Source organism: Lepidochelys kempii, chromosome 7, assembly GCF_965140265.1.
Source record: "Lepidochelys kempii isolate rLepKem1 chromosome 7, rLepKem1.hap2, whole genome shotgun sequence".
In the NCBI taxonomy this organism is placed as follows: domain Eukaryota; kingdom Metazoa; phylum Chordata; order Testudines; family Cheloniidae; genus Lepidochelys; species Lepidochelys kempii.
Window position 1 is genome coordinate 85,959,925 of NC_133262.1, and position 24,371 is coordinate 85,984,295.

Genomic DNA, 24,371 nt, shown 5'->3' on the forward strand with positions numbered 1-24,371 from the left:
GTATCTCATTATGTCTAACAACAGCAAGTCTTTGTTCAGTAGCTTTTATTTCTACATTACCAACAGTCACATGTTCACGTGCTTTTGCAAACTGTTACCTCCATCCTGGAATAAACACTGATGTCAAAGCATGGCCTGGAGTACACAGACAGTGTCTCATGTCCTAGCGCTTAATGAAACAGACCATCAGAAAGCTTCCTTAGATCAATACTAGATTTCACAGGAATTCAATTCAGAACACATAGCTCCAGAGTAAGTGGACTTGAAAGTTCAGCCTGTGTCAGCTTCCGGATTACTGTATTCTGATTAGGTTGCAGTTTAAGATGCAACATCAACAAAAAAGAAGAGGTGATGAGGAACTAAGCAAGTATTTCAGTGTATCAGTTTAACTGGACCCAAAGTCAGTAATATTTTGAAAAATAAAGCAAAAGCTGACCTAGCAGTTTCTTGAAAATCAAGAAGGATTTCTGAATCCATCTATTTCCTGTGTATGGATTCTAGCTGCAGATAAGAGTCCATTGAATTCAGAATCGGGATAGAACACAAGTATGCAATAATGGATCAATTCACAATCTTGCTGGAATCTTGTTTTGTTTTTGTGATTTACATCGGGATTAAGAAGTAATATACATAGGACTAGAAAAGGACAAAAATATTAAAAGCAAGGAGGAAATACGTCTTAAACAGTGAATTTAGTAAATGTCATTAAGAAACTAAAGGATAATGTTAGATGTCATTATTACAAATTGGAGACGTGTAAACTTTCTTTCAAATTCTAATTATTAGCAGTAACAAACATCAAGGGGAAAACAAATGTCTGAAAGTAACAACTGATGATAGGTTAACAAAACAGGGAATTTAAGCCAAATGTGGAATTTAAAAAAAAAAATTCAATTAGTTCAATATCTAGTAGGCTGGTCTCAAATCCAATCTTCTAAAAAAACCACATTCAACACTGAAATTTTCTAATACACCAATGAACAAGATTGGTTTTCTTCTCAATTGTACACAGCCCTGTTTACCACTGCATCAGATCAGCTGAAGCTATTTCATCACCTGACAGAGGATGAATAGGACAGAGACAATAGGATACACAAATAATAGCAGTAGTTATATTTTACACACACACTGCATGTGTGTGGATTTTTCTCGGTCGTTTCAACAGGGAAAACATGAATACCTATTCAGAAGTATCCTTAAGATCCAGGACTAAAGTCAGTCCTAGTAGAGTTACTTCTGGAGAGAAAATTATTATTATTTTTTGTTTTTGGAATACAGCAGGTTGCAAGGATTTTCACAATATTTCCTGAGATGGTATCCTTCTGACAACAGGTTCTTCCTATTTCTGAAAGGTTTTCAATAATCTGTATAACTCAGGCTAGTCAAAAGATATTGTGCAGTCTAAAAAGCTAAACTCTAGCCAAAACCTGGACCCTCAGAGCAGTATCACCTGGCTCAACAGGGAGAGTTTGCATTCTGCCAATTAAATACAAATATTAATAGGTTAGTGAGACGGTTTGGAAAAAACAGCAGCAAGGGATCCCCCACGCCCAACAAAACAGAACCACTGTTCTGGAAGCTTAAAGTCAGCTCTCTATGACAGGTTGAAGGAAAAGAATCTCTTCCATTGCCATGAGAAGAAAACTAAATAAACCAAGGTCCACTGTAATCAACATTTCAGTGCACCTCCACAGTGTCATCAGGCCCCTCAGATCATCATCTGATAGAGCAGGAACTCTAGCAGTCTGGTTTCACACACAGCCTGCATAGCAATAGTGCAGATAAATGAACGTTCATTTACTTAGGCTGCTTACTGCAATGCATATTGAAATGAAGTCTCAGCATAATTAACCCTCATAATGCAGAATACCTGCCAAGAGCGAATGACAGTTCCCAAACAGATCTTAGTGAAGCAGTCCTAATGCAGTACACACTCTTTTTCAAATTAATTAGCGAACAAGTTACACCATTCATATGGTTTTATTGGTCATTAACCTTCAGCTACAATAGCACGTGATTATTGTTTCCTTCTCTCTCGTTTATAAACAAATCTAAATATTACTCAAGTTACACATGTACACAAGAAGATATTTGCCCTAGAATCATCAGTTTATAACAGCCGCTCCAAGCTCTAATTGAAACTGAGCGATTACATCCCAACTTCCTCCTACATTTCTTCACCATCCAAAATAACTTGTGACATGCTTAATTTATTATTTCATTACTAATTATTGCATTCATTAACAGTGCTGGGATAACAGCCATGTTTCAAAACTCAAAGACTTCAACTGAAGTTTTTCCCCCCTATGCTAAGACATGACACATACAACCTTTTGGTTTATTATGTGACGATATGAGAAGAATTTATATGAAGTGCCAGAAACTCCTGAACTGCTACAATTGACCAGTTTTCAGAGCACAGCATCCTCCTATAAGTTCATCTGACTACAGTATTGAATGTGAATGGATTAAGTCTTTACTCCAACATCAGAACACAGAACCTGAGTGTGTCCAAACTCACCCACTTCATGTGGCCGACTTTACAGTAATTAAAAAAACAATACAACATACATCAGTTAGGCAGGTCACCCCCTACTGTAACTGCTGACTACATACCAGAGATGGGACCAAGCCCACAAATAAAGGGTTTTGTAAACAACAGAAACATGGGCTCCAGTGCTCGGTGAACTGCTGGAAGACTACCAGTTAGGCTTGCTGCCTCATGTAGGACTAGACTTCAGCATCAGACTCTGAGGAGACATGCTTAACCCTGTGCTGCGGAAGAACAGGATTTATTGTTAGTGAAGATGCTGGTAAACCTTTTGTCAAGATGTCCTGCAGTGGCTTTAGGTTGTGAGTACCAACCTCTGGGCAGACTGCTAAGAATCAGGCACAAACTCCAAACGGGTTGTGAGACCTACATTTAGATTTCACCAACCAATTATCAAGTGTAAACTCCTCAAGCACTATAACAGCCCAACCATGGAATCACAGACAGTTCCCTTAGATACTCTGATCTGTCCTGACACCCAGGTAAACCTATTTTTGTGACAGTTCATCCCTTACACCAAGGACCATAACAAGATTCAGGTTACTGCCAGTCCCGTCACTTATCACAGGTAAAATGCACTTTAGATCTCACACCAAAGATGCTTGTAGATAATTCTATAATAAACTATCTAAAGATTTATTATATAGGAAAAGGAATCAAGAGTTATTTACAAGGTTAAAGCAGGTAAACATATATACACACAAATGAGTTCCAATCTAAAGTTCCAAAAAGTTATAGAAACTTCTATAATAAGCAAGCTCTATATGTCCTTTAGCAGTAACTCAGGCTAAACACTGGGGATCATTTGCTTATGCCTAGTAATCCTTTCCTCCCAGTGTCCAAGCAGCATAAAGAATCAGTTCCTTCTTGTTAGTGTTTTTTATTCCCTTTCTGCCTTCTGCTCTGAGTTGCAGACTCAGCTGATGGGATGAATTCACTTGCATGACTCATCTTCACTGAAGGGACAAAGCAAAGACGACTTCCGCTTTCTTGAATGTTCCATACTTGTCTTTCTGGTGGTGATGAGCCTCCCATGATAGGCAGGACACATCACCTCTGGTTGGAGACCTGCATTTCACACTAGTTAATGTCTCTCTTGTCTGGTGATTTACACAGAGGTTTACAAATCAAATGTTCTAATATTACCTTATAATATGGGATATAGATGTTAAAAATGAGATTAATGCAGGCAGCAATTTATAAGCGTCCCAACTATGTATTTGTCAGTGTTCAATGGAGAAATGGGGACCTTGGTATGAGCTGGCACCTGATCTGCTAGTATCACACCTTCATCACAACAAATCGTTCACACTGATTCTACATGAGAAATAACTCAGTTAGCCAATGGACCATGCTGAAACAATCACTAATTGTTGCTCCCATAAAGTCATGAAGCTGCAAACTATTCATTTGCTTCACCACCGTAGGTTCAGTGTTTATCAGTGAGTCAAAAAGAGAGAAATCCAGTTCTAGTGTAGACCTGATAACTTGCAACTATCATCTATTATAATCTTATAAACTAATTTCCTCAACAATTCTCACTGCTGAAACATCTTACTTGTGAAACCTGACCATAGTCCCACCTTTCCTAATTTAGAAGGGAGAGAGGTTGGTAATTTTAGGCATGGTTCCTCATTACTTAAAATAAATATCCATACTAGCCAACAAATGTTTCCTGTCTTCAGCAGCTGGAAGCAACAGCTGAGGGAGCCAGCAAGCAACCCCGCTCCCTATCACCAGACATATAACTTTGCTCCTTGCTAGTAGTGAAAAATAAACCCATTTGTCTCAACTAGTATAGATGAGGGCTGAGATTTTCAAAACTGCCTAAGGGATTTAAACACCTAATTCCCATTAAAATTAATGGGTACTGGGTATCCACATCCCTTATACAGTTGTGAAAATCTCAGCCTAGTACCTTAGAATGGAACTTCACTTAAAATCCTCACCAGCATACCAGCAGAAAGGACAGTCTGTAACCCCAGCAAACACCCTGAGATATATGGAATTTAACTGAGTTATGTAGCCTAACTACTGAGAGCAAAAATTAGTTCAGCATCTCCAAACAAAACCTTTACAACATATGAACAGTTATTAAGCCACTACATACTAATCACTTACAATTTAGCAACTAATGAGATTCAGCCTCCAACATATGGACTTAAAAATAATTATCAGGAGAAAATTATAGAAAAGGAAATGTGAAGAAAATACACTCTTTTGTTCTTCTGTTTGGTACTGCATAGACCCTAAATAAAACATAACCCAATGAAATAAGCATCCAGAGAGGTTAAAATACAGCCATCTGCTAAAACTGAGTTATTGGACTTTTCCTCAGACCAAACTGTAATCTTGTAATATTGATAGTAACAGCTATTGACAATTAACGTTGCAGATCATTCTAAAGGAGTCCAAAGCACACAAGACTTCCCAATAATGAAGGTAGGTCAGAAGTATCACTTCACTACTAGAGTGCTTTTTTCCTACTTAAAAATGTGGGGGGAAAGGAATCAAACAGCAAATAAGCATAGGTGCCCACTTTTTATGATCGACATGGCCTAAATAAATGCAGAAAAGAGAGAAAAGTTGTGTTCCAGTAGCCACAGTGAGAGAGTGACCACATGGAATAAAAAGGAGCTGCCCCTTCTTGCCAGCTGTGGAGGGGTTGGGTAAGACACTTAAGACACAATTTTAATTATGTCATGCTTCTCAGATTTTAATCACTGCGATTTAATATAGAGCAAGGTAGAAGGCCACTAGCCTAAATTTTAAAAAGGAACTAGTGATTGAGTAACTCACTTTTTGGGTACCCAACTTGAGATACCTCAAAATGGCCACACTTCCCAAAAATCAAGCCCCCTTAAGGCATATCAAGTTGAGCACTCAGAAAAGGGGTGACTCAAAGTCACTATTCCCCTTTAAAATGAAGGCCAGTAAATGTAAATACCAAAAGTCAACCCAGGAGTACTCACAGTATTTAAAATTTTAATTCTGTGGCCTGTATTTTCTCTCCCTGTTTCATTACTGTGCAACTGCAGCATTATAGAAGAACATTATGCGTGGCAAGCTTTTGTACCTTACGATCTCTAAATCCAGAACGTTGTTTCTTCTTCTTCTCTTCTGGCTGAACCCCTCCACCACTTGAGTCAACAGTCTTTCTATCATCCTCATTCTCCTCTTCTTCTTGGTCCTTCACTTTTTCGTTAGTTTCTGTCCTTGCATTGTGTTTTACAGATGACGGTGCTTCAGCATGGGCTCTGTGATAGGCAAGAAGACAACAATGATCAATTCAGGAACTTTAGAGAGTCCATAAGTAAAAAGTTAACCAATTTTTAACACTGCATTCAACCAAACAGATTGGAATAACAGCAGATTTGACTGTAAACATCTAAGGTCATAAAATGCTTGAGGCAGGGACTGTCACTGACTGTGTCTGGTAAAACAATTAGTACAATAGGGCCCTGATCCTGATTAGGGTCTGTGGGTACTACTGTTACAATATTAAATAAATAAATAATAAGAGAAATAACTTCAATTAATGTAATAGTATGGTCCAACAGTCCAATGGTAGCACCCTGCCATGATACATTTCCACTTCTCCATCTCCAGACACAATTAACACCTGGTATTTGGCAGGTGGAAAGAGAAAGCACATCAAGTGATTTAACACTGACAGTCAATGGATGTCATCACTGAGTTCTAAAAGGGAATCCTGCACAGACTTCCTTGATTGGAACACTGGCTGCAATTCAGAGCTTTGAGGATTATAGAACAAAAAGCAAATGAAAGAGTTAGGATCTTTAAGAATTTACAACACATACTGATATTTCCCCCGCCCCTAGGGTGGAATTCACCCACCCTTGCAAAACAAACTAATATTAATTATTCATTTGTTTGTTCCCAAGAACCTAATTAAATATACAATCACAGACTGAATTATGCAAGTTCACGTCTGCTTATCTTCGAGCCAACAAAAAACACTCCCCCCCGCCCCCAAGATGCAGCGAGTGCTATTTTCCAGAATATGAGAAAGAAAATATTCTGACTTTAAAAGTGTTTCTCTCATGCCTTTAAAACCTCTACCAAAAATAAAATAAAGTGATGAAGGAAGCAGAACGTCTGTTGTATCTTCAGTACTGCCAGGCTCAGAATAAGCAGCCTTTTGGTCTCAGCTCAGTTGATTTATTTTTGACTTCAAGCAGGTGACAGATTGTCGTATTTCGTTCATAGACGAATCTAGAGAATTTGAAGGGTGAAGGTATAATGACAATGAAGACCGAAGTTGGTTATCCATACATTAGAAATACTGTGCACAAGCAGAACACTGGAGCTCTTTGCTTGCTGTGCAAGAGCACCTCCCAGTAACCCTCTCTGCAGATGAAAATCATCCTACTTCCACAGTCAGTCTTACTGCCAACCCACTGTGAACAATGAGCAATGAAAGCTACTTGAGGCATCAAAGTACTAGGCTACACTTCGTACACAGAGCAACTCAAACTTCACAATAGAATGCAATAACAGAGCTTTAATACATTGCACTTTTAATCAAAAGTATCACATAAAAGCTCAGTTGCAAATGCCACAAATGAAAAGCATAACATCTCGTATACAAAGACTACCCTAAAAAACACAGGATCTTTGTATCTCCTAAACTTCAAGCAAAGAATTATTTATATTTGGCCTCCATTTTTACCAACAAAATGTAGAAGCGGTGTATCAAAAGTTCCTTATCTTTTAAAAATAAAAATACTAGCTTTACTGAAATTTCACAAGGGTAAACACAGTCACATTTGTGGATAGTCTCCATGCACTACATAAAGAAAAAGTAAAATAAAGAGGACAGATTACTTCAAAATTAAACACCACAAAAAAGTACAGCTCCATTCTTGCGGACTCCTCATAAGTCACTGACCGCTATTACATGTGATAGATTTGGAAGTAGTAAGTCTTCTACATTGCTTACAGATGAAGAAGCATTACATTAGGAATTCACATACATTTATATCTACCTACTGTGCTCTACAAACTACTGGTATGCAATCTAAGGCTGGTGGTGCACAAGGTGAGTTTTATCTAGTCAGCAAATTTCAATTGAAAAATATAGAAAACGATGGTCACTTGTGAGATACTTTAACAATTAGGAATTTGTTGTGGTATTTTATAGTACCACAAATGTGCTAGGTATGCAAAGAGACTATATTTCAGCGTTCATTATGGGTCTGCTAAGATTTCAATGTTTTCTGGAGAATTTAAGAATATATTTAATAGCCCTTCTGGTCTGAAAGATATTTTCATGAATGAGAACCAAACCAGTGCTGCAACAAACTAAAAGAACGACTATGAAAAGCCATGAACTTCTCAGATTAATCTCAGTGGCATGCTGACTTAAATCATCATTGGACTTTAAGGGGTAATATTTCATAGCTGACCGTTTTAATAAAAATCTTCAGCTAACATGCTTATTTTTAGATCTCTAAACACTTATTAAAACGTAAAATTCAAGTAATTACAAATTCTATCAAATATTTGTTTTTCCACTCTCAAGACACGTGTGTAGGAAGAAAGGAAAGAAGATCATTTGAGGGATTGGGAAGATTTTCACAGAAGGGGAGAAGATGATGTAGAAAGAGAAAGATCTCGGAGGTTGAAGGATGATGTAAGGAGGGAGGGAAGATTGTACACATTTTTTTTTTTTTAAACCACACACAGGATGGACTAAATTAATTTTATTTACAACTTCAAAATAAAAACTAACAAGTTAGGGACAGAATCTACCACCCTTATTCAGCAAATATTTCCCTGATGTCAGTGGGACTTCTTGTGAAAGAAGCTACAACGTAAGAATAAGGGCCTTCGCTAAGCAGTGAAAGAATTGGACCTTGGTAAGCACTGTGTTGTTTCTCTGTGCATTTTGAATTGATTTGTTTTAAAATCCCGTGATTGCCCAAAAGTACCTATAAAATTAAGGGATAACATTTCATAGACTTGGGCAATTATTTCCCCACGCATTTCCGGTGTCCATTTAACTTTGAAGAAATCAAAATTTACAAATAACTAGAGTATATCAAATACCAGGACTTGACCAGATTAATTTCAGATTTCTTAAATGGAATGTACACAACTCAAGAAGTAGATTGGAAAATTTTATCTTGTTACAAACTACTTTGTCCTTCATACAGCTGAAATGAATTTTATCAAACTTTCAGAAAAATGGTCACTCGTGGGCAGAGAGGAAGCTTGTCCAAGTGGTAATATTTTTCCTAAAAAATTGGGAGTTGAGCAAAGATGCTTATAATCTAAATACCTTCTCAACTTGTGTTAGCATAGAGTCATAATGCAGTTTCATAAAAAGGAGTTAGTGTTTTTCTGCATTGGTATTTTGAAATTAATTCATGAAGTTAATAAATTGATATCCATCCCAGTACATTCCTATGATCTGATACTCATAACGGAGATACAAAAAGACATGTTTTCAAGTTCTGCAGATTCTGTACTAATGAAGAGGATTCTGCTGTAGAGAACAGCACTCATAAAAACTGCTGAAAGCCAATACAAAAAAATTAAAACAGGACATCACATTTCCTCCATTTTGTAAAAACTCAAACTAAGATTCACTTTTTCACATTACTTTCTCTGAAATAAAGAAATGCCTTAATCCACAGAGCTTTAAAATTGAATCAAATGAAGGACTATGCAGACAATACAAAAAACTGAACCTGTGAACAGCTTCATTACATTCTCAGACCAACAATTCAGAATAGCTCTATATTTATTTATTTTAAAGGGACACTGAGATGCTATTTAAAATTGTTTTGTTCAAAACCCATTATGATGTAATATGATGCATAGATTTCAAGGCCAGAAGGGACCATTGTGATCATCTAGTCTGACCTCCTGTTTACCACAGGTATTAGAACTTCCCCAAAATAATTACTAGAATATATCTTTTGGAAAAACATCCAGTCTTGATTTAAAAATTGTCAGTGATAAATAATCCACCATGACGCTTGCTAAATGGTTTCAATGGTTAATTACTCTCACTGTCAAGTGTATACCTTATTTCTAGTCTGAATTTGTCTAGCTTCAACTTCCAGGTGCTGTATCATGTGATCTCTCTCTCTCTGCTAGACTGAAGATATTATTAAGAATCTGTTTCCCCAGGTATATAGACTGTAATCAAGTCACCCCTTAATCTTCTTTCGAAGAGCTTGATCTATTTTGCTTAAGAGTCTGTCACTATAAGGCAGGTTTTCTAATCTTTTAATCATTCTCGGGGCTCCACTCCAAACCCTCCTCAATTTATCAACATTCTTCCTAAATTGTAGGCACCAGAACTGGACACAGTATTCCAGCAGCATTCGCACGAGTGCCAAATACACAGGTAAAATAACCTCTCTGCTCCTACTTGAGATTCCCCTGGTTATGCATCCCAGGATCACATTAGCTCTTTTGGCCACAGCATCACATCAGGAGCTCATGTTGAGCTGATTATTCACCATGACCCCCAAATCTTTTTCAGGATCACTGCTTCCCGGGATACAATGCCCTATCTTGTAAGCATTCTTTGTAATACAAGAATTACATGAATGTAATACATTCTTTGCTCCTAGATGTATAATTTACATAAAAATTCATGTTGTTTGTGCCCAGTTTATCAAGTGATTCAGAAACCTCTGAATCAGTGATCTGTCCTCTTCATTATTTACAACTCCCCCAATTTGTGTTATCCTCAAATTTTATCAGTGATGATTTTGTTTTCTTCCAGGTCATTGATAAAAAAATGTTACATAGCATAGGGCCAAGAACCAATCCCTGTGAGATGCCACTAAAAACACAGCTCACTAACTCTTCCCCTTCTTTCCTTTTGTTATTCCTTTTCTCTCTGCCTCTTAGCCGCACTTTAAAAAAAAAAGTGCATTTAACTGTGAAGACTTGGTAATACATTGGTACAGTTTATATACTGTGTGAGACTATGAACCCTATGTGTCTCTGTCAATTTGAAAACTCCATTTTGAATGCAGCCTTTTGCTTTCTCTATGCTCTGTTTGCTTTTATGCTGGGTTGAGATTCTAAAGGCTGGTGGCAAAAGAACAATAGTAGAGGGTAGGTGACTCAAGTACCCAATCAGTGGAAATCTATTCACTCTCCACAAAGGACTCTCCCTGTGCAGAGAAACTGGTTTAGCAGGGATAGGTCTCATTGACAACAAAGTCAAATGACAGTACTCACTAAAAAAGGAAGCTAGCAAGCATGTCACTGGATGCAGCAGGGTTTTAAAAAGGGTGGAACCTAGTCTGGTCAGGGGTTCTTTTTCTCATGATGGAGAAACAACCAAACATGCTGAGGCAGAGGATACCCTGTGTCAAGGTTCCTCCCCCACTCTGAACTCTAGGGTACAGATGTGGGACCTGCATGAAAACCTCCTAAGCTTACTTTTACCAGCTTAGGTTAAAACTTCCCCAAGGTACAAGTTAATTTTATCCTTTGTCCTTGGATTATCCACTACCACCACCAAACTAACTGGGTTTACTGGGAAACGTAGTTTGGACACGTCTTTCCCCCCAAAATCCCCCCAACCCTTGCACCCCACTTCCTGGGAAAGGTTTGGTAAAAATCCTCACCAATTTGCATAGGTGACCACAGACCCAAACCCTTGGATCTGAGAACAATGAAAAAGCATTCAGTTTTCTTACAAGAAGACTTTTAATAGAAATAGAAGTAAATAGAAGTAAAAGAATCACCCCTGTAAAATCAGGATGGTAGATACCTTACAGGGTAATTAGATTCAAAACATAGAGAATCCCTCTAGGCAAAACCTTAAGTTACAAAAAAGACATACAGACAGAAATAGTCATTCTATTCAGCACAATTCTTTTCTCAGCCATTTAAAGAAATCATAATCTAACACATACCTAGCTAGATTACTTACTAAAAGTTCGAAGACTCCATTCGTGGTCTATCCCCGGCAAAAGCAGCATATAGACAGACGCAGACCCTTTGTTTCTCTCCCTCCTCCCAGCTTTTGAAAGTATCTTGTCTCCTCATTGGTCATTTTGGTCAAGTGCCAGCGAGGTTACCTTTAGCTTCTTAACCCTTTACAGGTGAGAGGATTTTTCCTCTGGCCGGGAGGGATTTCAAAGGGGTTTACCCTTCCCTTTATATTTATGGCACCCTGCTTTCCTAGATTCTGATAGTTCCCCAAGGACTCAGAAGGGAAGGGTGAGCTAGAAAGTAAATGACATGAGTTGAGTTTTTTTTTTTTTGCGTGTATGATCTGTACTTTCCTGTGCTTGACATGATTAAGCATAAAAGTGCAAAAAGGTGTTAGACCCTGTGCAAAATATATGAGTGCATGTGCTGAGTGCTTCATAGCTACTGCAAACCCCTGGGAGATACTAGACATTCTGGGAAAGGGACATATTTAAATTACTGGGTTATATCAGGGGTCACCACTTGTCGTTGACCTGGTGGCCTAGGGAAGTGGACTGCACAACTCCATTTCTAAGAAGTGGTAGCAGACAATCAGTGCCCAGGAAAATGTGCCAGAGAGGCCATCAGAGAAACTAGTGCCGCAATCTGTTGAGGTTTCGGAAGCTTAACACACCCCAGAGAAACCAAAGCACAGAGGCATGGATTCCCCTCACAGTAGTCCTAATGGGTGGCCAGCAGGGAGTTAGGATCTGTGACAATATCTAAAAAAGTTGGACCAATTCTTTATCAGATTCATTTGCATTCCCTACCTCTATAGCTAAACCCATCATATTGTAACTCCGGCCCCTACTCTTTGCTGGTTTGTATTTTTTGACAATTCAGAGTCGGAATTGTTTTTTATAGTCTTTGTTCAGCATCCAGCACCATGTGGTCCCAAATCCAAATTGGGTCCTTTGGGCACTACCATATTACGTAAGTATTTAACTATAATACTATATACAAAATACTTACACACACAAAGACTGGTTTTCCATCTCATGCCAACAAAAATAAATGACCACATTAAAACCATCACAGGAAGATTACAGTTATGAAACTGTATTATGTGCCATTTTTTCTTGTTTAATAAATAAACCTGCAGCCATAAGCACTATGCAAGTTGGATCCATGCACAGACCCTACTGAAGACCAGTATGTAACCATTAAGTTCTGTATGAGAACATGCATAACTTCAAATCAACCAGCAAAATAATTTAATGTGTTTAACAGACTTTGTGGAGAAAGGAATAATGAGAAAATAAAATTCTTTGAAATACTCAATATTTTATCCATTTTTTTCTACTCTTCTGTGTTCCAAAATGTACATTATATTAAACTTTACACTTCCTAAATTTTCATTTTACTCAGGTTTTTAGCTTCAGGCTACTCAGCTGCATTTCCTCCTCCAAAATAATAAATCAACATCTTGTATGCAGTATTACTGTAACTGTGTTGGTCCCAGGGTATTAGAGACAAGGTAGATGACGTAATATCTTTTATTGAGAGAACGACTGAGTGAGCGAGACAAGCTTTCAAGCTTACACAGAGCTCTTCAGGTCCAATAAAAAAAAATTTACTTCACCCACCTTGTCTATCTAAATCAGTATCTTGACAGAATGTGCACTGTAAAGCATGACAGCCTACTCAACAGTGAATCCACAGCGGAAAGATTTTAAGTTACTGAACCTCACCTGAGATTTCAGCAGCTGTAAAATTGGACTAAAGTACTATCAGGCCACTACCCTCTGCTCAAGACCCATTTCTACAACGACATCTATACAAAGTTATCCAACCAATATCTAGCTACTAGGCAAGTTGCAGATAGTTTATATGAACAAAAACCAAAAAAGCTTGATAATATTTTATCCTTACCCCACCCTTTCATCTTTTGCTCATTTTCTTCTATTATAAGCTTATTATAAAAGGAAAGGATTTTGCCTTTTGCCCAGGGGTGGCCAGTAACTAAGTGTGATCATTTACCACAATGCAAATAATAAACAATGTAAGACTGTGTGTGCAAGTTACTGAATTGAAAGTGATACTTTTCACTAAGGCCAGCTCTATACTGGGAAGGCTTTACCAGTATAGCTACGCTGGTGTACTATACCAGCAAATCACTCCTAGCATCAAAAGCAAAAACTGTGCTTTTGCTGATATAGCTTATTCCAGACACCCAAATGAAAAGCCACAGTATTCTCAGTATAACTGTCCCGCACAGAGCTTTTGCTAGAAAAGCTATATCTATCACAAATCACACCCCTGACTGACTTAGCCATCCCGGCAAAAGTTTGTAGTGTAGCTTCAGATTTTACTGTCTTGACAAGCTACACATACATTAACTTATTTTTAAAAAGAGAGACTTGAAGTATCTATCAGAGGTGGGACATTAACTCTGAACAGCTATTCATCATGCATCGTAGATCTTTCCTAGATTATTCAATAATGACACTAATTCCACAATGTCAAGAAATAGGTACGTTGCATGATTATAATATTACACAAAGTCATTGTAGCATCAGCTACTTGTTATTGTGCAGACTATAGACTCAATCCTGCAATGTAGCAAGAAGCCAATAGGACTACTTACACGTCTGGCAGGGCTCTTAAATTACCTCCCACATCAGGCCTATCGCCAGAAACAGGAAGAGGGTTGAGAGTAGGTTAGCAAGGTGGTGACAGATGAGACCTACAAATCACTCAAGGAACCCAGATGACCATGGATATCTTAAGTAGAACCCAACCTAGCAGAGACTGTCTATCAAATAACACTAAAAAAACCCAAATCCAGTTAAGTCATACAAAGTTGTGATACTAGTACAAAAATTAAAAACACACAACAGAAAGTTAGTTAACATTTCAAAGATTCAAGTTAAAATTAGCACAGTTAGCTTGACTTTAGCAAAGCTTGACTTCTGATACTGTCTTGCATGACCTTCTCATAAACAAACAAGGGAAATGTAACCTAGATGAAGCTACTATAAGGCGGGTGCAAAACTGGTTGGAAAACCGTTCCCAGAGAGTAGTTATCAGTGGTTCACAGTCATTCTGGAAGGGCATATCAAGTGGGGTCCCACAGGGATCAGTTCTGGATCTGGTTCTGTTCAATATCTTCATCGATGATTTAGATAATGGCATAGAGAAAACACACTTAAAGTCTGTGGATGATACCAAGCTGGGAGGGGTTGCAAGTGCTGTGGAGGATAGGATTAAAATTCAAAATGATCTGGACAAACTGGAGAAATGGTCTGAAGTAAAAAGGATGAAATTCAATAAGGACAAATGCAAAGTACTCCACTTAGAAAGAAAAAATCAGTTGTACACGTACAACATGGGAAATGACTGCCAAGGAAGGAGTACTGCAGAAAGAGATCTGGGGGTCATAGTGGATCACAAGCTAAATAGGAGTCAAGAGTGTAATACTGTTTTTAAAAAAGTAAACAATTCTGGGATGTATTAGCAGGAGTGTTGTAAGCAAGACACGAGAAGTAATTCTTGCACTCTACTCCACGCTGATAAGGCCACAACTGGAGTACTGTGTCCAGTTCTGGGCACCACATTTCAGGAAAGATGTGGACAAAGTCCAGAGAAGAGCAACAAAAAATGATTAAAGGTCTAGCAAACGTGACCTATGAGGGAAGATTGAAAAAATTGGGTTTGTTTAGTCCGGAAAATAGAAGACAGAGAGGGGACATGATAACAGTTTTTAAGTACATAAAAGGTTGTTACAAGGAGGAGGGAGAAGAATTGTTCTTCTTAACCTCTGAGGATAGGACAAGCAGCAATGGGCTTATATTGCATCAACGGAGGTTTTAGGTTGGACCTTAGGAAATACTTCCTAACTTTGAGGGTGGTTAAGCACTTGACTAAATTGCCTAACGAGATTGTGGGAGCTCCATCACTGGAGATTTTTAAGAGCAGGCTCAACACACACCTGGCAGGAATGGTCTAGATGACACTCAGTCCTGCCATGAGTGTGGGGGACTGTACTAGATGACCCCTCAAGGACCCTTCCAGTCCTATGACTATTTCTTGACTATTAAATCAGGAAATTAAGAGGAAAGGTACTTAACGACCACTATGCATAAAATGATGTTATATTTTCCTTCCAGAAGAGGTTATTTAAATATTATTGAGAAAGTAGTATTTTGGGGTGATACATTTTCAAATTCAATGCTGAAAATGTTTGTCAATGGGGAGTTAGGTGGAGGAACAAAAAATTCCAGTAGTATTTCAGCATAAATACCAGAAAATCTCATCACTGACTAGCCTACACACTAGTTAACATCAGAGGAAGCTACAGGTGTTAGATTAGCCACCAGAGGGCACCCATATTGTTTCAAAAACATAATAGCCAAAAAAAAAAGTAAAATGTAAAGTGATATTTAAGAACCAGAGTTTAAACAGTGAATTCCCTAGCTCATACCAAGATGTGTGCATGCAAAAATTTATTCAAGTACCGCTACACTGGGAGGGTTTACGAGGATAGCTATACCAGCAAAACTTCTCTAGCATAGACAAGGCCAGAGATTATGAATCTGTATGATTGGGAAGATGATTGGGGGCGGGGAGAGAAGAGGAAAGTGTTTGTGAGTACAGATAATGTTCTCCAGTGTAGAATCTTTCAGGAAGGTATCAGGAAGGCAATGTCAGATTGCCCAGAGAGTGGAGATTGGAGAGGCAGAAGAGAAGAAGTAGATTGGCAGGACATCTGAACAGAGATGATAGCTGAAGCTTTGTGAACAGATAAGCTTACCTAAGGAAGCAGAGAGAAAGCACAGGTGGGGAAGAGGAGTGGATCAAGCTTGGTAAAAGATACCAAGACAGTGAGAGAGGGACCAAACAATTAAACTGAAACACCCTGTACACATGAAGACATAAGAACCAAGACAGCACAAAATAATGCCAGGGTGGAAAGTAAGAACAAGATGGAGTGACTGGGTCATAAGCAGCAGCAGACAGGCTGCACAGGATCTGCTTGTAAACCCACCTTAAAAGATATTTATGATAGGACTGTCAATTAATCGCAGTTAACTCACATGATTAACTCGAAAAAATTAACCGTGAGTAAAAAAATTAATCGTGATTTATCGCACTGTTAAACAATAGTATACCAATTGAAATTCATTAAATATTTTTGGATGTTGTTCTACATTTTCAAATATATTGATTTCTATTACAACACAAAAAATAATATAAAGTGAGCAATGTACACTTTGTGTTCTATTACAAATATTTGCACTGTAAAAATGATAAACAAAAGAAATAGTATTTTTCAATTTACCTCATACAAGTAATGAAGTACAATCTCTTTATCGTGAAAGTGTAACTTACAAATGTAGATTGTTACATAACTGCACTCAAAAACAAAACAAAGCAAAACTTTAGAGTCCACAAGACCACTCAGTCCTACTTCTTGTTCAGCCAATCGCCAATATAAACAAGTTTGTTTACATTTCTGGGAAATAATGCTGCGCGCTTCTTATTTACAATGTCACCTGAAAGCGAGAACAAGCATTCACATGGCACTTTTGTAGCCAGTGTTGCAAGATATTTACATGCCAGATATGCTGAACATTCATATGCCCCTTAATGCTTCAGCCACCATTCCAGAGCACATGCTTCCATGCTGATGACGCTCGTTAAAAAAAATAATGCGTTAATTAAGTTTGTGATTGAACTCCTTGGGGAATAATTCTGTGTCTCCTGCTCTGTTTTACCCACATTCTGCCATATATTTCATGTTATAGCAGTCTCAGATGATGACCCAGCATGTGTTCATTTTAAGAACACTTTCACAGAATGCAAAGAAGGTACCAATGTGAGATGTCTAAGGATAGCTACAGAACTTGACCCAAGGTTTAAGAATCTGAAATACCTTCCAAAATCTGAAAGGGACGAGGTGTGGAGAATGCTTTCAGATGTCTTAAAAGAGCAACACTCCCATGCAGAAACTACAGAACCCAAACCACCATAAAAGAAAATCAACCCTCCGCTGGTGGCATCTGACTCGGATGATGAAAATGAACATAAGTCAGTCCGCTCTGCTTTGGATTGTTACCAAGCAGAACCAATCATCAGCATGGATGCATGTCTTCTGGAATGGTGGTTGAAGCATGAAGGGAAATATGAATATTTAGTGCATCTGGCACGTAAATATCTTATGATGCCAGCTACAACAGTGCCATGCGAATGCCTGTTCTCACTTTCAGGTGACACTGTAAACAAAACATGGGCAGCAATATCCTCTGCAAATTGTAATCAAACTTGTTTGTCTGAGCGATTGGCTGAATTAGGACTGTGGACTTGTAGGTTCTAAAAGTTTTACATTGTTTTATTGTTGAGTGCAGGGTTTTTTTTGTTGTGTTTTTTTTTTTTTACATAATTCTACATTTGTAAGTTCAGCTTTCATTATAAAGAGATTGCACTACAGTACTTGTATTATGTGACTTGAAATCATAGAATAGAATATCAGGGTTGGAAGGAACCTCAGGAGGTCATCTAGTCCAAACCCCTGCTCAAAGCAGGACCAATCCACAACTAAATCATCTCAGCCAGGGCTTTGTCAAGCCTGATCTTAAAAACCTCCAGTATACTATTTCTTTTGTTTTTTACAGTGCAAATATTTAAATAAAAAATAAAGTGAGCATTGTATACTTTGTATTCTGTGTTGTAATTTAAATCAGCATATTTGAAAATGTAGAAAATATCCAAAATATTTAAATAAATGGTATTCTATTATTGTTGAATCGCGCAATTAGTTTTTTTAATCGCTTGATAGCCCTAATTTGTTATATTATTGCTGTCAGTGTAGTGGATATGAGAGATTTAGAACTAAATACTTCAGGTATATCATGTACACTGCTTATAAAAAGATTGTCACCAACACTCCTCATAGCCATCTATGCTTATTTATGAAAAAGATAATTCCACCCCTCCCTCCATTCACCAATCTAGTCCAGAATATCAGTCTATAGCTCCCTCCTTGTGGGCTTCCAGTTTTGTAATATCCTCTAAGTGCAACAACCGTCACAAAAGAAATTTGTGATCCAATCAGATTTTCATGACTTCTAAAAATCATTAGACTGGGGGTGGTGTTTCTGAGAATCTCTCATACTAAAACCATACATAAATATTTCATTACTTTATTCCAGAACTGATTTACCCAGGTGCATGGAGTCAAACAATATGTAGCAATTATTATTCTTCCCTTCTCAGCTCCAACAAATATCACTCTTTTCTATTTTTACAGGTATCTAGTAAGTCCTAAAAAATGTTATCTGCTGAGCAATTTTTATCCTAAAAGTGTGCACTGATTTAATGGTACAACATATCTTGTTTAATCCTTTATCACATCAGTATGGACGGGCTTCCTAAGCCATCAGAAAGAAAATATACCAAATTTTATGTAAAGCCTCTTATCAATGCACAATACACACATTTCTTATTTCTAGTTTGAGAGCTGTATTATCCCCAAATAACCATATTACATGGAAAATTAGACTGAAAGGTAGTCATTTAAAAAGTGATAGCCATGTGTTCCTAGCAAGCTGTGTGTTCAGAAATTTGGGGTACTTCCTATTGTAACACTGGCTGCCTAGTACAGCAAGAAGGGGGAAACCACCTAGTACAGCAGGAAACAGCTAAAACCTACCAGACATTTATATTTCATTCAATATCAGGTCTATTTAGTTACATAAAAAGTAATGAAAAAAATCAAAATTAAGTAACTTCAATTCTCCATTGTCTTAAGGAGACTGTCTGGGGCAAGGTTAAGAAACCTACTGTCAGAGATCCTGGCCACTCACTAGGACTGCTGTGAGCAGAATCCAAGCCTCTGTTGCTCTGGAACCATGGGTGTTTCATGTCCTGGGAGCCTGACCAGAGTTCAGCCACTGTCTCATTCCTGGGGTTGCTAGGCTTATTCCTACAGCACAGACCTTCTATCTGGCACCACCTTTCTGAGAGTTGGAATCCACTGTCCAGCAACATTGCCCCTCTGGGCGCAGCGCTGTCCCTTCAGACTCCCCAGTACTTAAGCATGCCCTCTCTCGGAACTCCACCCCAAAGGTGTGGAGCCGCTAAGCGCCTGGTTACAGTTTAACTCTCTCAAGGCCACACGGTAGTTGTGAAGCCGTTAACAAACACTCTCTGCGTAGAGAGTAACACCTTTATGCTCTTCAGTACTTAATCATAATCATACCAAACACACCTGAAACCACAATGTCTCTCTCACACTTCCTTCCTGAGTCCTTGGGGAACCATGTGGGTCCAGAGAGGCAGGCAGGGTGTCCCTTCTATTGTAGGCTGTTGCACGCTGGCTGGTCTCTGCACCTCATGAAGCCACTTATCCAGATTGTATGACCTTCTCCTCTCCTGGCCCTTGCTTCCTCTTCCTTTCCTCACTGTCTTCCTGTGGACCCCTCTTGGTCACCGGGCTGCCTTTGTTCTGCTCCTTGTAAGTTTTTACTGCTCCTCCTTTCCCCGCTTCTTTCAGAGGAGTTATGCTAAAATTGGTTTTCTAAAGATGCAATTCACCCATTATCCCAGAGACTTATTGAGTCCTAAGCACCCTTCACTGTATCTTTCTGGTGTGTATCTGCTACAGGCCCTGTCAGCAGTGATGAAACCACATATGTATAGGCCTGTGTGTTAGTATGGTTAAGATGAGTATTAGACTTATAACAATATAGTTAGGGTTTAGACTTAAGGATATGCTTCCAAGTTGCTGCATGCGTTAATCTCAATTATAATTGGTCACGTTATATAATATTTAAATTTTTGCTTCGTAACTGTAAAACATGTTTGCTCTGAAACCGTGAACCCAGTGAGGAGGGGTCATCTCCTGCCCATCATTAAGGCCATCCTCACAACAGATTTAATTTTGGAAGAAGGAAATTAAAATTGCTGACAAGAAATTCTCTCATCTCTTTTGCTGTCTAGACTTTTACAGAGCTGGAGCTACAAAATGGAAGCAAAGGTCACCAGAGTTAACCCAGATTAGCCCTAAAAGGCATTCAGAGTTGACAGATTTCTACAATTCTGTCACCTTTTGGAATATGGACTAACATCTGTGTATATATGCTTGCCTGATTTAACCTTGTAATAACTCATTTATTTTCTGAATAAATCCTTAGACAGTTTACTATAGGATTGGCTACAAGTATTATCCTTGGAGTGAGAACTAAGGTTCAAACTGACTGGGGTAAGTGGCTGGTCCTTTGGGACTGGGAGTAATCTGAATACTGTTGTGATTTTTGGTGTATAGTGACCATTTATCACTAAGTCCAGCTTGCCTGGGTGGCAAGATAGACTTGGACTGCCTATGACTCTCTGGTAAGACTGATACAGTGCTTTAGGAGTTCACACTTGTTACTGGATTGGTGAAATCTAATGACAGAACATACAACCATTTGGAGGGCTCTGCCCTGTTTCTTGACAGTCTACCCTGAAGTTGGCATTCATGGTTGTGAGCCACTCCAGATACCATGACAGGCTGAAAGGGCTCCATTGAAGAGAAAGAAAGGGGCTGCCTGGCCCTGGAGCAGCGGGGTGTGATGCAAGAGGAAAGGCCTTTGGGTCCCTGCAGCCTGCTTTGGTCAGGGGAATAGCTTTGTTTTGGCCTTCCTTAGGGAATCTTATTTTTATTCTTCAAACTGTGCCTTGAAAGAAGGGCCTACACAGATTTTGGATAAGGCCCTAGTTCTTCCTGGGCTGGCAGAGACAGCCAGCAGCCTACATTAAAGTTTTTAATCATAAGGACTAGACAGTTTTTTGTGTTTTTAAAGTCAAGTTTAAATTGGGGGGGGGGGGGAAGAGATAAGAGTCCCACCCTATTCACCAAGATAGTTTTCCATTCATCAGTACTAGAGTGAATGATTTTTTCAAGCCCTGAATTCCAGGGCTTCCTCTGTACTAAGATGCCTAATGAAACATCAATATTAATGAAGTAATCACCACTTTATGCCATATACAGAAAAATATTACATCTGCCAAACCTTCACTGTAAAAATTAGTAGGCAGCATAGATACTAGTCCAGCTTTTGACAACTCTCTCATTCTATTTTTATGATGTAGCCTTATTAAGTATTTCTTTCTCCCCATTGCCATCTGTGATTCATCTGACAAGTTAGCCAATAGACTAGGAAAGTGACATTTGAAAAATATTGTGGCTACAGCTTAGCTACAGAGATAAACACATTAGATTAATAATTAGTAGTTGAAGGCAATTATTTTTAACAAATATGAGGCTACTCTGCCTTTATGATACATTTAAGAACTGTGTTTTTCCTAAAGAGCCAGTAGGATTACTATTGGAAAAACCCACACAGAATTCAGAGATACAATCAACAGCTATTTGTCTTCGATTAACTCTGTCTAGTTTGTGTTAATTTTATCAGTTCCTCGGGGGGAAAAAAATGTAATCCTTAGCATACTTGGCAATGCATTAAAATACCTGACCTTGAATTATCTCTTTGTATAGCTTTTATTTTGTCCTTTATATTTTTGTTGGGGGGAAGGGGTTGTCCAGGCATCCAAGTATGAGCAATCCCTTACCTACTGAGCAAAAAACATTTCAAAAGGATTTGCTTGCGATTCCTACATATTCAGAAATTCAACGCAAGAAGGCAGTTGGGTGCGGGTGGGGGATCCTGAAATGATTGCATTCACTTCCTTATCCCAATTATAGCACAACTCTATTTCCTATACCTGGGATTTCCTATAATCCACACATGCCTCATGTAAAAATGGAATAATTCCCATAGTCAGCAAAGGCTATGTCACAAAGCTACTTTCAAATTCTAGAAAGCGTTGCAGGTCAGATGCCCTCCTTTTCTCCACTGTTGTCCTTCCTCAATAACTGAAAACACCACCTCCGAAGTCCCCAGCTTTCCAAAGGGCTGATAAGCATAAGATCTTCTTTCAGTCACTACCAGACCTGAACACTCCTACATGGCAGTACCACCAAGCACTGATACGCCTTTAAATAGCTTTTCATTTTCCTAAGAGACTAAATAAATCTTTATGATTATGGAGGAAGCAGACTGAACTCTAAAAAGCCTTTCAGGATATTACGATTTACATGTTCTACATTGCGTGCCATAATTTTTTTTTTTTTTTAAAGTCACCTTTTTTAAGGAAAGCATTACAGCTGACATTTTGCTGACAAGGATCAGAATAGGGCATCTCATTTAGTTCATGATGAAGTGTCACGGCCTCAAGCATAGATCATTCAAGGTTAATCAGAATATTAGAAACCACACACCCTTAAATAAATTGGTTAGTCTCTAAGGTGCCACAAGTACTCCTTTTCTTTTTGCAGACACCCTTTATTAGGGTCACATACCATCGAAGGCAGCAGGCTTCTTTGTTATGATAAAAGAAAGAGATCCAGAACCCCCCAGAAGTCTTCAGCTTCGCAGCACAGCAAGGTTTCATATAACAATGAAAGTATATTTGCTTAACTAATTGAAGGAAAACAAGCATTGTATTAGATCATCTCTACAGAAGGTTAACTGTCTTAACAGAACAGTTTATGCAAAGAAGCACTTTAAAAACAACTACTGTTCCCAGCTTGGAGAGTGTTCCCTTAAGTCTTACATAATCTTGATTTGCTTCATTAATTGCTTATGTATTTATATGTATACCATTTATGAAAAAGTAATTTTGGATATAACAGAACGCAAGTCCTAAATTGTTTCAATGCACTGTAACATACAAACTGCAACTGCTACCGTGAAATGTTGCTTTGAGTGAAATTCTTCTATGGGAAAAATTTCCACTGTAAAATAGTCCCACTGCATGCATTATATATAGAATTATAGAAATTTAAGGCTGGAAGGGCCCTCAAAAGGCAATCTCATCGATCGTCCTGCCTCTGGACAGGACCATCTCTGACAAGTGTTTGTCTAACCCAGTGGTGGCAACCTGTGGCCCGCAGGCTGCACATGGCCCATCAGGGTAATCCACTGGCAGGCCGCGAGACAGTTTGTTTACATTGACTGTCCGCAGGCACAGCCGCCTGAAGCTCCCAGTGGCTGCAGTTTGCCTTTCCAGGCCAACGGGAGCTGCGGGAAGTGGCAGCCAGCACATCCCTGCAACCAGTGCCGCTTCCCGCAGCTCCCATTGGCTGGGAACAGTGAACTTCGGTACTGGGAGCTGCGGGAAGCTGTGCCTGCGGATCGTCAATGTAAACAAACTGTGTCACGGCCTGCCAGCGCATTACCCTGATGGGTCACGTGCAGACCACAGGTTGCCCATCACTGTTCTAACCTGTTCTTAAAAACCTCCAAAGATGGGGATTCCACAACCTCCCTTGGTTACCTATTCCAGTACTTAACTACCCATATAGACAGAAAGTTTTTCCTAATAACTAATCTAAATCTCCCTTGCTGTACATTAAGCCAATTACTTCTTGTCCCACCATCAGTGGATGTGAGGAACAATTTATCATCATTCTCTTTAAAAAACCTTCACATATTTAAAGATCAGTTTCTTCCCCACTCCCCTTTCCCCTCCCCCAGGTCTTCTTGTCTCAAGATTAAACATGCCTAGTTCGGTTTTTTTGTTTTTGGTTTTTTTTGTTTGTTTTGTAAAGTTTCCTGATAGGTCATGTTATCTAAACTTGTTATCCTTTGAGTTGTTCTCTGGACACTGTGTGTCCACATCTTTCTCAAGACGTCGACCACATTGCTGCTACACCACCTCCATCTGTAATGTCATTGGTTCCTTCAGCTAAACATCTTATTTATAAGTAGTTCAATTATACTTATTGTATGATATGCAGTGGTATGCACAACACAGCATCTATTCATGTTCAAATATATTCAGCTGAACTCATTTCTTGAGCCAC

General features: G+C 38.7%; 1 protein-coding gene across 6 annotated transcripts in view; it reads right to left on the minus strand.

Annotated features, from left to right (window-relative positions):
• The window catches only part of MICU1 (mitochondrial calcium uptake 1), a 212,784-nt gene that overhangs the window by 148,289 nt on the left and 40,124 nt on the right, over positions 1–24,371 (minus strand). For all 6 annotated transcript variants that reach the window (XM_073353624.1, XM_073353627.1, XM_073353625.1 and 3 more), the window contains one exon: positions 5,628–5,808. In XM_073353624.1, coding sequence (XP_073209725.1) covers positions 5,628–5,808 — 181 coding nt within the window. The remainder of the gene's footprint in view (positions 1–5,627; positions 5,809–24,371) is intronic.